This window comes from Solenopsis invicta, chromosome 5 (assembly GCF_016802725.1).
Source record: "Solenopsis invicta isolate M01_SB chromosome 5, UNIL_Sinv_3.0, whole genome shotgun sequence".
In the NCBI taxonomy this organism is placed as follows: Eukaryota; Metazoa; Arthropoda; class Insecta; order Hymenoptera; family Formicidae; genus Solenopsis; species Solenopsis invicta.
The window spans coordinates 17,617,074-17,633,518 of record NC_052668.1 but is presented as its reverse complement, the minus strand read 5'-3'; the positions used below and the strand labels follow the sequence as shown (position 1 = coordinate 17,633,518).

Sequence of the window (16,445 nt, the reverse complement as noted above, 5' to 3'; positions counted from 1 at the left end):
CGATGCGACGAGCATATGCGCGAAAAATATGCTGCAGCTGCATGCGGCTGGCACGAGCGCGCGTGCACGCGACACATTGATTTGATAGATGTTATCGAAGGTTATACTCGCCACGGAGAGAAAATGCATTCTCAAATAAACGAGTAAATAAATAAGAACCTTCGCCGTATTCCCCGATTAATTATAATTTATGCTTATTAATTATAATTATCTCTTCATTACTGAAGACGTTCATAACGATTAGAGAGTTAAAGCCGATATTTCGCAGTTCTCCAATCGGTTCCAACGTAATGAAACAATTATTCAGTTAATTAAAAGCAAATCAGACGTGGAAAATATTATTTTACGCGAAACTTCTCGCTCTCTCTCTCTCTCTCTCTCTCTCTCTCTCTCTCTCTCTCTCTCTCTGTCGGACCAAACACCAGTGCTTTTCGACGTTTTAAAGGTAACTTGGTGATGAGCTAAGAAAATTCTTCGAAGAGAGATAATGCGAATACCCGCGTGGCCCATTAATCCCACAAACGAAAGTTGTATTACGGCGATGCAGAAAGTAATAACTGTCAATGGTACGTAAAAGGATGACGACGAGTGGCAGAAGGGGTCGCGAAAGGGGATGACGAAGGAAATAGGACCGAATCGATCCGAAGTGGCCGAGGGTGGGATTTATCACGTACTCCTGTTCCGCGCTTCCAGAACAATCAGCAGACGCCGTCACAAAGGAGGCCGTCGCGACGAACTTAATTCAAAGATAATTGATCAAGGAGTTGGCGGGAACCGAGCGGCGCGAACCGAATTTTCGATTTCAATTAAAGCGCGCATGTCTTATGTCCAACTAATCAAGGCGGCCTCGCTTGACACTCGAACACACATCACCCAGAATCATCGAGATCGTTCTCCCGCCGATAGCTACGGTGACCATATTTTCCTCGAGAAACTAAAAGACAAATCTGAAAATTTTTTTCCTACATGTTTCCAATTTCAACTAAACAATTGAATTTGTCAACTGTTTCCGTAAAAATTTATTTAGTAATAAATTAGACGTTGGAATACTATGCTGGCTACTGAAAATTTCTCTCATAATTTTTATGCGAATCGCAACGTTTTTTCAGAAATACTTAGAAATATTCAGAAAGTCTACATTTTCTCTTAGAATTTTTCATACATGTGAATTCTAAAATATGGGATTCTGGGGTTTCTCATCTCATAATTTCTAAAAAAAATGCTTTTAACTTTAAACTTTATAACATTCGTCAGAAATTAGAGAACAAAAAATCTTAGAAATCTTAGGATATTCGTAATTAACATATATAAAAAATTTTGACAGAAGATGTAAACCTTCTAACAATAAGTATTTTTGAAAAGTGTTTCAATTCGTAAAAAGATCTGAGAAAATCATAAATTATACAGAAATTCTAAAAAATTCGGAAAAATTATACGAAAAATTCCGAGAAAAATTTTCATCGGGGTACAAAAATTTCTCGTAAAATAAAAAACAAATAACAGGATAAAATAAAGGAGTTTTGGGAAAATATAAATAAATCAGCAGAACAACTACCGGAAATAAAAGACTGTCCTTTAGAATAAAGAACGTATGGCCACCGTATCGATAATCGGTTTTACCGGAGAGTCGAAAACTTAATTTGTAAAACGAGATTTAACAAAACGAGAATGAGCTTTGACTCACCGGTGACCGGTGCCTCGATGTCTATCATAGTCTTCTCCAAACGTAGAAGGGCGGCTCCCTCGTTGATTATACGAAGAGCCGCGGCCTCGTCGATCCTACCTTCGAGGATAAAGTGTTGCTTCAGGACCTCCGGCCGCGGAGATCCTGTTCGTTCGTCGAAGACTTCTGCCACTGTCATTTTGTGCGACGGTGGAAACGGAACATCTGTTGGCAAAAATACAAAGTTTATGGTGAGAAAGTAATTTAAGTAATCGAGATAATTTGTACAAAAGTTTATTGTAATTGTTTAATCATTTCGTAAATAAATAAATTTTGTTTATTTTATAAAACTGATATCTAAAAATATTATTTCAATATCGAAATGTTGCTATGAGCGCATGATCCTTCTTCCATTTAAATTGTTGTACGTAAATGTTTTTACAAGAAATTGTTGAATGTATAGAGTCTCGGGTAATCGCTTGGAAATCGCTTTTTAAAACTCTTTGTAAATTTCTCTTCGCCGAGTAAGCCTTCCCATAAAAGCAGCAGATTATCCCCCGATCTTGCACGGCAACGGCATTAATTGCAGTCGAGCCGCTCACCGTAATGCCGCTCACCGTAATCCCAGGTGACAATTAAGTGTCTTTTTTTTTTACAAGCGGCGCTACAAAGCGATTTGTCAGATAAATCGGCGTGCACGCACGCACACATACACACATACATACATACACGACAATCGTGCCTAAATATTGATCGAACAAATTTGCGCGTGAAACGAAGCGCTGCACTCCATCCCCCTCCTCCCGCCCCTCGAAAGAATTAATGAGTATGTACATGTTACACGAAGGAGCCGCAAACGCTAAGACGCATAATCTCGTTTTTCCCTCGTGTTCCATGCCCGCGCGGATGTTCGTGATTTACGGTTTCGGGTCCTCTCGTGTTCGCTTTAAATCGCGGCTGGCGCTCACCAAGAATTACGCAGCGGACCAGAATCGCGCATTTTCATTTTCTCGCTGCGCGGTAGTGTGAAACACGCTCCACGGTGCATGCTCCATTTGCTCCACTTTGCGCCCGCGTTTCCGCGATGTGTCGCGGGTTAGCATGTGAGTGAAGGAAAGTCTCTTGCGAGCCAGAAATGCGATAAAAAAACGTTCGTGCGTTTAATTTTCATGTAATTACGCAATGTGATTGCGTAACGCCGTAATGTTTACCATTCGGCGCTCAACAACGATTACGCAACGTAAAATCATTAATCGCGCCTATCGCGCATAAACACATTGCGCGATTTATCTTTGCTTAAGTGCTCGAGTACGCAGCTGAGAAAATAATAGACGTGAAAAAAAAAACCGGATTTTTCCGTCCATCGAAATGAACTGCCTCGCGGCACGTAAGGACTCCCAAAACAATTATAACTCGTCTCGAGCAAGGTTTTAATCGCGAAATACCTCGAGTCACGCGTCTTTAATAACTGGTTGCTAATGTTAACCATAAATTACCATTTCGCCTCGCCTTTGTTGTCCGTCGTTTGAAACATACTTAACATGCCAGGCTCATGGTTACAAGCGACGCACAATAAATAGAAATTAGATATTTCAATTCGCGTGGGTCAACAGCGATTCACGAGAGAATAGGTAACAGGTGGGCAACAACAGCCGCACCAGGGCGGACAATATCTTGCAACGTTGGTCGGTCGGTCGGTCGGGCCGATGCAAAAACGTACGGCACTCAAGGTTGAAAACGTTGTTATTGCTACGCGGCACGCCACGATCATCGATCGACCATTTCCCGCCAAGGTGAAACGCGTTACCTGGCCTGAATTTTTCGGATGTCTGGACCTGACTCTTTTGCCTGGCCGTCGCGAAACGCAGCTTGAGAGGCGGACTTGCTCTGCGTTGTGGGGTGTCCATCGTCGTGCTCGTATTTTCACGCACTGGTGAACTCGGTCTCGCATCCGCGCAGTCCTTTTCCTTAGATTTCTTCGATTTTGGCGATCGTTGAGGCGATCGACATATGTTAGACATGTTTATGATCTTCTTCGACCAATGACTCCCAAAGCAACGACTCCCACCACTCTGCTTCTTCATCATTCGCTCCAAGTAATGCTGTGCCCACTCGACGTTGTGATGGTACAGATCGTCGAACGTGTCCGTTTCGAAGGTCTCGCCGTCCCCAATGAAGCTCGGATTGTTGGACGACGCGGACGTTCCCGAGTGATCGGGCGAGCGAATCGATTCCGCATTCACGGGATTACGAGCCACCTTTGTCTTTGGATCTGCGGAATCGACGATCGCGTCCTCTCGGCTTGGACGGTCGCTTTGTTTCGTCCCTCGTGGCGGAAGCTGATCGATCGAACTGTCGGACGTCACCTTCAACGACGAACCGTCGTTGTTCCGCACGGTCGATTCCGTGGTCGAGTAATCGGATGTCAAGTCGTCCTTCGTCGCGTCATCCGCCGAGATTTCGTTAAGGCCACAAATCGACGACGACCTATCCGCATTCCCCGTGCATTCGGCCTGCGAAATTTGCCCCTCGCGGATACATTCCTTCTCGGGGCTTCCCATGCTTTCCACGACGTTCAGAATCGTATCCAACTTCGTGAGTGTCGAGGTCGCGCGTGGACGTCTCAGCGAGGACAAGCTGAGCTGATTTACTTGCTCGACCAACGACTCGTTGCACAATGACGCTTTCGGCGTGCCCTCGTGATCCTCATCGCGCATCATCGTCGGCGCGGACGTAAACGGAGTATTTTCCGGAGAACGATTCTGCCTCCACTGTAGGAACTTCTCGAACGACGGCGTGACGTACGTCTCTTCCTGTTGAAGGGCGTCGTCGCGATCTCTCCTCGGCGTCGCGTTTAACGACAAATCGTGCTCACTATCAAAAGATACGTTTCTAGGAGTACCGTATATACTAACTTCACTTATGCCGTCAGGCGTGCGAACGTTCTCCTTTTCGTCGGACATGTTGAGATCTGAGCGATCGCGAAAGCTCCTTGTTAGACCTATCGCATCGATAGAAATCGATTTTCGCGAATTGTATAAATGGCGATTCTTCGGGCGGCAAGCCGAGCCCGTTGGCCATTCGCATTGCGACATTGAAATCGCAGAAATCCACCTAATTGGACAATATAATCGATACAATCAATACAAATGCTCGCTTATGCCAGGAGGTGGCGACATATCCTGAAGCCCCTGAAACGCGCCTCGCGACACAAAGGCCGATATTCATACTCGATTTTTATTTCGAGACCGTCTTAAGAGAGATGCTCGGCTCTGTGATTGGTTTGCCTTAAGACAGTATTTACAACGATTTTAAATATAAGGAACCAATGAATGAATACCGGTCAAAGGGCGACTGTCTATCAGCTGTGTTGATGTTGAACGTAAGAATTTGTCGAGCAAGTTTTATATGTATTTTTTTACCCAAAGTTATCATTGATTGGTGTTATGTGGTTTTCGCATTTGTTACAGCTTAACCGTGTCAAATTTGCGCGGAGCACGACACGTAGAGTAGAGCATAGGTACCACTGTGAAAGTATTACTGATTTAGAGAGAGAGAGTTACAAAATTAGGTGTGTTCTCAAATGCGTCCACATCGCGCGATGGCTTGGTACCGACTCAATAAAGAGCGTCGCTGCTGTACAGGCGCCGCGCGACGTCAGTAAACAGACGCTGACATAAACAAAGTCGCAGACGTGTAACGAAAATTCAAAACTGATATGAATTACAATGTCGTGTAAGCAAAATAAATATTAAATAAAAGCTGACTTCACTAACTTCATGGTTATTTTATACTAATTTTTAGTGTTAGAATAAAAAAAATAGCATTATGTACGTATACAAAATATTGATAAAATACTGATTGTAAAATTTCGATATAGTTATAACTCCCAATTAATGTTTAATAAATAATTAAAGCTCTCAAGCTTTAACTATTTAAATATTAATGTCGAATATTACACGAATAAATAGATTCTAATACAAAATAATATTAGTTTACTTATGTATGAATTATTTTATTATATATAAATTAATATGAAATAAAAATTTTCAAATTTGATTATATCGTTTTGAATATTATTTTTCAAAAGAAATATATTAAGAATTCATAAATCTAATCAATGTATTATAATACTGTTATCTATATTTAGACAGTAATTTGGATAACATTAGAAAAAAAAATATATATATCACACTAATAAAAGATTGTAAAATTTTGATAGTTACAATGCTTTCACATGCTTTATTTATTTAGATATTAATACTGAACATCATATTACACAATAATATACAAATTAAATTTAACAAATAATATTTATGAATCGCAGATATACAGAATCTTAAAATTTTAATACAAATTTTTGAACATTATTTTCCAAAAGAAAGAGTATTCGTTAGAATATATCAAGAACTCATAAATTTAATTAATTTAACATGTCATCTATGTTTGAATAAAAATTGTGTCTTTAATTACGTTAATATTGGCAAATTTTTCGTGTCATATTTAATATTATTTATTACTTTAATTTGATAAACTATTCATCAATATGCAACATTCTACAAAACAATTTAATTGATTAGAACTAATTAATTGATTACTATAATGTTATGGACGAACATAAAGTAAACTTTAAACATAACTGATTTTTAAATAACAAAGGAATATACAATGTTAATATTTAAAAAGAAGATATATACATTGTAGTATTTTACGTCAACACAATAATAATTATGTAAAATAGGCGCAAAATTAAAAACTTAATTCGTAAGCATAAAATGAGATAACGTCGTCAGCTAGTTGCGATTTGTTGGTGCATCTTTCTTCCATACGTATCAATTGATAAGCTTTTGTCAGTCCTTCATCGGATTGAACTCACGAAAAGTGTTATCTCTAGAATATCCTTTCACGATCTTTTAGACAAAATCTTTCGCGTCTTTTGATTCCTGTTGGACGCCATCAGTAAGAAGTGCGCATCAGATACATAGATATTATCCTATACATATTTATGATTTGGTTATCTACTTTCTTTTTCGGAAGTAATGTATCGCTCGTTTACCTTGGAATTGGTATTTACAAGCGAATTGCTGACGATTTCTTCCCGCGGGATCTGAAAAAACAAGGGATCGGTCCCTTGCTGCATCCTTGTTGTGTAAGTCCCCTCGGCGTATCTTTTGTCGTGCCTCGGGCTCGAGAAGCATATTTGAAATTGTTCTTTCGCCGTAATAGAAAATACGCACGGCACGGTGGACGACGTTTGCAAATCGTTGTCTTGCACCTGTTCATTCTTTTCAAGCTCTATTTTAGATTCGAGCGTGTTATTCAACTTCTCGTCCATTTTCTCCAAAGTTGTCATTGCCGTACAAGATGGCTAGGTGGATTCCAAAAAATGGTCAGTCGTCGGATCATAATAGGTATCCATTACAGATAAGAAATCGTTCACTGGACGATAATATTTTTCAAAGATCTCGGTTCGGTCAAAGTAATCCTGGTAGAACATGTGCTTTTTATTGATCACGTTGAACGAATGTAATTTTCTATCATATAGGGAGAGTAAATAAAATATCTGTTCGCCTCACCTTATATCACAGACGAGAACCAATCTGAACGTTAAAAGTTTTCAAACTCGCTTTTCGTTGTATAATACTCGAATACTACATACACAATCGCCTTTTCTCGTGGTGTTATATATTATAATACCGATACGGTCACAGCAATACTGCCAAAGGGCAATGACATTGGGTATCAACTATATAGAGAAGATATGCTAGATTCACCTATATTGCCATCTAGTTTAACTCTCGTTGAACTACCGTTCTCGAAAGTGCTCGATCGCAATTGGTCGATTACCTGTTTACCGCTTAATTTTTTTCGTACGTTTGCAGTCTTACTGCGTCATTAAAGGCAGATGGAAAAATTGAAGCAGTAAACGAGTCAACCGAAATAATATATATATATAAAAAAAAATAAAGATTAAATCGAGGAAACTTTTCGGCTATAATTGGACAAGTTGCTTGCAGCCTTAAGTCTTGTGACGTATGTTGTATTCTTTTAAAATAAGCATTTAAAATAAGATAACTGGTATCTTTACACAAGAAACGATATCGCATTAACGTTAATGTAAATTTGAAAGAAATACAGGTGCATAAAAATGAATTAAATTGTTACGAACCATTGATATCACTGAAATATTTAACTTTTCGTCGCAGCATTACTGTTTACAGCTGATAAAAATTATATATAAGTGGCTATACAATGTTTCGCAAGATGAAAAGTTTATCTCGTCTAGCCAGTCTTTTAGAGTAATAAGGAGTAAAAAAAGAATCGATTATTGTTCCAAATGGCTATTTTTTTACAACTTACAGACTTTGCAGCCAGACATTCGCGAACATAATCGGAAAATTGATCAAAACATCCAAGAGCACGCCAGACATTGAATAGAAGAGTTCAATTCTTCAATCAAGTTCCTTTATTTAAATGTCTATTTCCTGTAACATCTCGATTCTTTGATTATTTTCCGATCTACCCTCAGCATTCGTTCGCGAATGAGACTCTCAGTCTCTTTCTAGCAATAAACACATACGTCATACGGCTCTCATTGTGTGCATCCGACGAAAACCGATAGAAAATAAGACTCCTCTCGCAAAGCAATCCATCTCGGGAGCAACCAAGCTCCATTTTCTCAGCGTTGATGAACTGCCTGCATTCGAATAACTGATTCACTGGTGTCAATGTGTTGCGTCTGGATTTAAACGTCCGCGGCAACGTTAAAAGTAATGCTATTCTCTCGGTACACACTCATCGAATAATAATCTTTTTCATTGTTTACGTGCAAGTGCGTTTGTTGTTGCGAATTTAAATTCTACGATGGAAGGGGTCTCGTTTTCTTTTTCTTCTTTTTTTGCGAGATTCTCGAAGGATAAAGTAATCTCGAGTAATTGCGTTTCAAAGCTCTTATCCATTCAGATAGGATGCAAAGCGTTCCTTAACTCGTCTTAACGTCTCGCCGCGAGAGTTTATCGACTGCGCGCGGTTGCGCGAATCCAGCAGGATGTAGCACACTAAGGAAGTAGTATATAAGCGCATTGCGAGAGATCGGAGGACAAAGCAAGAAACTCTCCGGCACAGCGGTAAGCACTTTTTTTTCGAGATCTCTTCATCCTCCTCACCGGTACACCGGCGAGCATTACGCTCGAAATTAAGCGGAAGAGCGATATATTTCCTGCGGTTTGAACACAACAACTAATTTGAATATTCAATCTAGGGAAAAGCTCGGGTAACCGATAGTTCCGAAAGTCGATACCTGGTAACTGTGAAAACTGGGGAAACGTTCAATCAAGGACTTATACCGATGGTATATACACACACGTACAAGCAGATACGCGAGCGATGCTTTTACGTCGCGTATCTGCTGCGGGAGAGATAGCGATCAAACGTGGGCGAGACGTATAGACGTACGACCGCAAGGATATTAATTACGTGCCCTAAATTACTCGAGTTCTCCCACCCAAATAATGTCGCCGCGAACTGCTTTAATATCGTATAACAACGCGCTGCACAGTTGCACCCCCGATACTGGATATTAAAATGCCGAATGTGTAATTGTTGTTGCTCCAGCCAGAAATTGTTTCACGTGCGATCGCGGGACTGTATCTGGCCGCGCGATCACTCGCCAAGAAGGTCTCTCGCCTAAAAGTTGGCGCATTCGTCACGAGCGCAACAATTGCTGCTCGCAATTGGACGATCTCTTATCTCATACGCTTCGTACGATATCACAGCTAACGTCGTCGCCGTAAGAGAAACTATTTTCATTATTATTTAGCTTCCCGTTGGCTTCTCGCGTTCTGGAAGACGATAATAATTCTTGCCTCGTCTCGCCGCAAAATAATAAGCTCCACGATATAAAGTAGCAAAACAGCATTATTTATCATATCATTTTCTCAGAAATGAAGAAAATATTCAACCTCTTATTACGTTTCGATAAACCGTCGTCTTGGATATACTTTTGACATCGAGTAATTTCGCCGATGACGTATTCATTTTCGTGATACGAGAATCAGGCGTGGCTACCGCACGCTCGACAGAGAAAAAGAGAAGCTGCGTTTCGCGCGAACGCGATGAAAAACGACAAAACCGTTGTGTTTATCTGCGCAAATATTTCAAATGCGAACGATATTACTTACGGCGGAGTAATTACATTTGATGTTATTGTCGTAATTATATACTCGACTGTTATACGGCAACAATAAGCCTCTAACAACAAGCAATTTGCCGTTAGTGCAAAATGATAGCGTCGATCATTTGCGCAAACATTCGAAGCGAAATGAAAATATGAAAGCTTTCTGCAATTTTGTAAATTAACGGAGAATTACTGCGCTCGAGGAGAGACCCTCCAATTAACGAGCGTGTTTGCGTGTAACGTTCCTATCATATTCGCCAAGTATTTCGTTTAAAGAAACGCGTTTCGAAAAAAAATAAATAAATAAATAAATATCCGCGAGAACGAGGATTGAAGCACGTTCGTGTGTTTAAATTTTTAATTGGACGCTAAATTGCGGGGGAATTACGAGGGGGCGCCTTGTTTTCTCTCACCAGATCGAAACGCATCGCGCACTGCAGTTTGCGTGGAATTTCCGCAAAGTGGAATACAGAGGCTCGTTCGATAGAACGAGGCGTTGAATGGTACCCATCGACCGGTGACACGACGATCGATACGTGTAATCCTTTTAGAATCTCATTACAACGTGAACAATGTGCGATTAGCTCGATGTTTATTGTCATTCCGTATTACATCGCAAATGACTGCAATCGTTCCTGCGCATCTGAATCATTAATAGAAATCCGCTTTAGGAAAAAATATACCTTTTTTCCTCTCTCCGTTGTGAATTCCTCTTAAATGAATAAATAAACAGGATCCTTTACGAGTATAAAGTTTCAGGATCTATTTTTCTAATGAAAAAATGATTGTGTAATTCTCTTTTTATGGTTTTTATGGTTTCGCAATTTTGATCGTAAAGATATAAGTGAAAAGTACACTTTACTCGCGTCTCTAGTATTTATAGATAGAATTACGTTAGAATTATAAACGCAAGATCATTCGGATTGTAGTGCAGATTTCATAAAGATCGAGTGCAGGAATCTTCGCATTAAGGCCTGAGCGCGCGAGCTGTGATTATTAGATTCTCATGAGTTGGACGCAAACGAGGAATCTACCAATTACAGCGAGCAATCTTCGCAGATTGAAATCTACCAATCACGACGACAGACACCTCCCGCGCGGCGTTTCCGACGAGAACTGTTCGCCCTGAATTTTCCATACGCCATCGGCGCCACGTGATTGGCAATTTGATTTGTCCACAATAGCGTCTAATGTAAACATTAGGCGAGTCATTCCATGCTTATACCATAGATCGCTTACAGGTTATGCTTGTAGTAACTTCAATGCGATACGCCGAATGACAACTAGATATCGCTGATAAATTGATAATAATTAAATCTGTCTGCGTTGTTTGCATTTTTTTTGTTTTCAGCATTTTTGCCTTCTTTCTCGCTGTCTCCAACGCCCGAATATATATTTATCTCATTTCTGGTATAAACAATTTTTTTGGGGATTTCAAGCAACGCGAACAGTAGAGAAAAACAATTTTTGCTTTCTTTTCACAACTTGTTTGCACAGAAGATCCATTTATCGTAGATGATAGTGGCTCATTAAATAACCGAGAACGCCAAAACCAGTTCCGTGACCTACTTGGCATAACTCGATTAATTTGCATTCGAGCGCCGAACATCAACACTTAATACACATCCTTGGACATAGACGGTTCTGCGCATTTCTTTGCTTTCAAATATCTTGTCGGCTGTTATAATTAGCTATAACCTTTATGAGCAATTTTTTTTAAATAAATCATACAAATATTTTCTAAAGATATTAAAGTATGTGAGTCACTTGATAATTTTTTCATACTTCTAAAAGTGATGAAAGGACGAACAAATCACGCTGTTTAATAAGAGTCCGGAAAAAATGTGTAATAAGCGTTAATAATCGAAGACATCATTATATGTTATGAGCACGAAATTTTAATGTAACTCCTTCTAACATCAGATCAAATTTAATTTGATTAACCGTCGTTTATTTAATCTCATCGATATCTTTTTTTCAAAAGGTTTACATTAGAAATTTATGATATATTATGATCAACATTATACGATCTTCTCATTTTACTAGGAAATTTGGAATGAAAGTATCATGGAGGTTGAAAGGTTAAATAATGATTCATTTGCGTAAAGTAACTCGAGTCATTAATAATCTCCCGAGCTCCCGACAATCCTGTCATTCCCCCCCACTCCCTGCTAATAAACCTTGGTGGTAATCTCGTTCCTATTATTACAAATCCGATCACGGGGAAAGACGAAACGAGAAAAGGAGTCTATAGATGCGCTGCGATCAATGTCGAACCGGAATCGATGTGGTTGTAAAGCCAACCTTTTAGAATTCGCGACACGATAATTGACAGCGGATGCGACAGCTGCCATTTCCAGGCATACGTCGAAAGGAAAGTAGCGGGCTGACGGTGACTCGATGGACGTGAATGGATAAGCGGCCATTCGAACCGACACGAAGACAGCGAAGCGCAGGAAAAAAACATTACCGCGGGTGTGAGAGAAAGAGAGGAAAAAATGCATAAACGTGTATATTTTATATATGAATGCATCGCGTCTATATATATAACATATATATAAAATGCAATGCATTCATTAAAAAAATTATAATAGATGTATAAAAGACTAAGTACGCACAATAATTTTAACTGTTGAATCGCAAGATGCACCTATACTGCACCTGAGCGTAAAATCAAAATGACAATAAAAGTAAGTCGAAGAGGAAGAGTGGACGAGGGACGACTTCGACGAAGGGAAGCGACACTTCAATACCGTTTGGCAGTCGAGACTCCGTGTAGATTCGATGGTCAATAAGTCCGAGAAAGGACGATGGCGCCGCGGCCACTCTCTGGGAAGAAAGTGAGGAAAAGCAAAAATGAAATAACGAATGAAAGGGCAGAGGCGTGATTAACGAAGATAAAGAGAAAATATAGGTCGCCGAGGCGATGCAACCAGCGGCGTGTACAAAATCGAAGTCGCAGCTCCGAAGAGTACTTTTAAACTTCGCAGTTGGACACGAAATATCTGTAATTTATAAATAACCTTTGACATTCGTACTTTTCGATAATCACCATTTATCGCAATTCCTGCGATCGCGTTATCTCTACGAGAACATTTCATTTGCACGAACAATTGTCGGCCGAGAAGCGCCGGGGCTGTTACTCGAATGCAGCAAGTTTCCTCTACACGAAAAGAACAAGTTTTGCTGAAATACAAATCTAAAAATAATTATGTTGGACCATTAAAAAAATTCTATCGGATGTTTAACCTGGTTGCTAGAGCGTCAAAACGGTTGCAGCAACATTATCACGTTCGGGCGTCCTGCATAATTATTTTTATGGCCCGATATAAAATTCTTTTCCGACCTGTATCTGGCTAAATTTTTAAATGCTGCAATAAAATTGTTTTTTCCGTGTAGAGGAAAATAACAGAGCGCGCGCGATACAGCTAATCTGCATGGACTGCAAATAAATCACAAGCTGCGTATTCCCCTCAGCTTTTTTTTGCCAGTGACAGTTAATCGTCGATGAATGAACGATAGGTTTTTGTGCCATTAGAATAAGTGCCAGATCACATCGCCAGGGAGAGTCCAGAGCCGCAAAAAAATCCAACTGTCGCGACTAAGGCCACGTTTCCACGCGGACAAATACGCGGAAAGGAGGGAAAAAGGGCCGATGTCGCTTTAGCGGCCGTAATGCAACGGCGGCGCCTGGAGGGCCATGGATTTGAGGTGGAGTGGTGCGGCACTGAAAAGCGAAGAAAGCGAAGAAAGAGACGTGGCGAGGAGGGACGTGCGAGGAGGCGGGTGGTGTATAACGAGAGAGGCAAAGAAAGACGAGGCAACGGCGGCGGCGACGGCGACGACGACGACGACGACGACGACGACGACGACGACGACGACGACGACGACGACGACGACGACGACGGTGGGTGGGATACGCAAGAGGAAAAGAGAGAAGATATATATGGGGTCAGAGGATGGACCGGACGGAATATTGATCCACGTACCTCACGATAGCTGCCTATGCTGCGCTATGCTTTGCCATGTAGCCTATCCCTCTCCCTCCTCTCTTTCCTACCCTTCCTCCCTCGCTTCTCTCTCGCTCTCTATCTCTATCTCTTTCTCTTTGTCTCTGTCTCACACTTCTCATCTTACTCGCTCCACGGCAAAACGGATATACGACGGTGAGCACTGGATAGAGTTTACCTTCGCTACTGCCGCGGGGACTCCAACAGTCTTAAGCGGCGCACCTGCGCCCGTGAGCCATTGACAAGGAACAGACAGACGCGGGCGGACTCGGCGGGCGGAAGCGTATCGCGAGATGTTAGACACTTTGCCGCTGGCTAGACATCCTTGATTCAGCCAATTTACTTGTCGTTCTTGACTCCGCTTCTCTTTTTCTCCCTCTCTTTCTTTCTTTTCACAATATCGCGCGAGTTCCTGCTCCAAATAGAAGGAGTTTCGACCGTCCGTATCTACAAGTTCCATTGTTAAGTCGACGCAAATTCTGAAATTTGCATCGAGCTAGATGCTACTTTACCCTGTAGATATCACAGGACCGTAGCGAAAGCCTGGCGAGCTGGATGGTTGCCAGTGTATGGCGCGCAACGGAAACGAGAGCATTACCTGCAGATAATGGTAATGGATCAGGTAACGTTATACACAGGTCAAAGGCAAGATTGGCCACCGGGCGTCAGGTAAATTCGCTCTACTGCTCTTCGAGTCTCATAAATGATTCCTACAGCGTTAAATTGTTCCTTCTTACTCTTCCACGCGTTCCCATGAATAAGTCGTTGCATAAACATAAATAAGCCCTGCCACGTAAATAAAAAAAATAGTCTTTTGAAATAAACGCGTGAGAAAAGAGGGAAAAAAAAAGAAAAAAAAATTGCGCGCACAATCGCATCTTGGCATAAATTATTCGTCGTCGAGATGTTGGTGAAACGGAAGCTTGCGATGCGCGAGCAGGCAGGTCAGAGTACTAAATACAGCGCGCTTCCGTGTACTTGTGTTGACACGTAATTATCTGTACGCGTCGGATACACGTGCCTTCCACCACCGTCGCCGCCGTTGACACGTTTAGACTCGGGTGTGGAACGTCCAACAAGACGCTGCGCGATACGCCCGCGATCGAAACAACGTTTACTTTACTTAGCGCAAAAACGCTTTAACGCGTTGCGGCGAGGCAACTTTTACAAGCGAATCTCTGTCGTTAAAATTGTTATTAAATTTCACCCAGAGGGAGCGTAATAAAAGATCGCCAGTTAAACGCAATGGCTTTGTCGCAATATGAGGCGAATCTGTGTGCGTGCGTGTATGTGTAATTTGGCTCCAAAATTTTGCCGCACTTCAATAATGTCCTCTCTCTTAAATCCTCGCTTAAAAATTTTTTTCTTTTTTTTTAATTCACTTTTTCGAAGAACTCCGTTACGAACGTTAGCAAATAAGCTCGTCATTTATCCTCTTTACCAGCGATGCAAAAAGGTGAAGATAAATAAGTCGAACCAAATGGAAAGTTCTTCGAAGCGTCTTAGAATTAGTCCGTGATGCTTCCGCTTTTACGAGGAAAAGTCGTGGAATACAACGAAAACGCGGTAAAATATGTAATATTTATAAGCAACATCTTCCTTCGTAATTTTTTACCGTCGATCGATTGCGCTCGGGCGATTATTGAATGAGATACCAGAACCGAATAAGGTCCACCTAATCTATTTTATCTTTGTAAACTCTTTTTATGGAGATGTTGAATTAAACTAAGTGAGAAAAAATGTTTACTTCAATTACTCACAAAAATAAAATTATCTTTCATAGAGAACATTTGTAAATAAAAAAATTTTTTTAACTCTGGTAATGAATCTTATTAAATGCTTGTGTTTTTAATAAGATCCAAATAAAAAATAAATTGAAAATAACAAAGAAACTAAACGTTCTCTTCCAAATCATTTTTAAAAAAATTATTTAACTCGAAATCCCCTAGAGTCTGCTGTACTATTAACATTACAATTATCTTTAATTTTGTCTGTAATTAATTTTTTAATTTTTGGAAATTCTTGCAGTGACAATGAGAAAAAAAAAATTGGTTGAAAAACTGAAATATTTAGTCCAACACGTTCAATTGAACATTGAGTTCAATTAAGTGAGCTTTATTTAATAAATAAATTACGCATAAAAAGATACTGATTCCCAAAAATCGTTATATGTATGTGTGTGTGTGTGTGTGTGTGTGTGTGTGTGTGTGTGTGTGTGTGTGTGTGTGTGTGTGTTTGCTTCTTACTATAGTTAGGAAATTGAATGATACGTTGTAATAAATCAAACTAATGTATACTTAATAAACTTAGCAACAAATTTTTACAAAAATTGCTCGTTTACCCACTTTGTCATAAGTTTTTGTTGCACTAAATAAACGCCGGTTTTAATTCCCTAGCCCGTCTGACACACCTTTTAAACATATATTCTAGGCACAAAACGCGTTTTTAAGTGGTAAATTTAAAAGCGAGCCTTATTTAATGCTGGTGCATTATTCGGCTCAAGTACCTTGCATCTCAAATGATTTCTTCAAATAGAATCATCGATTAGACCGAATGAATTCTAAATCATGAATGAGAAAGAGAGAGAGAGAGAGAG

General features: G+C 40.3%; 1 protein-coding gene and 1 long non-coding RNA gene across 13 annotated transcripts in view; one reads left to right on the top strand and one right to left on the bottom strand.

Moving 5' to 3' along the window:
• LOC105205864 (serine/threonine-protein phosphatase 2B catalytic subunit 2) overlaps nt 1–16,445 on the bottom strand; it is a 138,519-nt gene that overhangs the window by 87,935 nt on the left and 34,139 nt on the right. For 11 of the 12 annotated variants that reach the window (XM_026131932.2, XM_026131934.2, XM_026131936.2 and 8 more), the window contains exons 1-2: nt 3,471–5,140; nt 1,685–1,888 (exon numbers count right to left, since the gene is read on the bottom strand). In XM_026131932.2, coding sequence (XP_025987717.2) covers nt 1,685–1,888; nt 3,471–4,758 — 1,492 coding nt within the window. In that variant the 5' untranslated portion in view covers nt 4,759–5,140. Of the gene's footprint in view, nt 1–1,684; nt 1,889–3,470; nt 5,141–16,445 lie in introns of those variants that run through there. The other variant, XM_026131943.2, reaches the window with a different exon arrangement.
• On the top strand, nt 4,944–5,844 carry LOC105205776. The gene is made up of 2 exons (XR_851305.3): nt 4,944–5,045; nt 5,134–5,844. It is a non-coding gene; the product is annotated as an uncharacterized LOC105205776 (long non-coding RNA).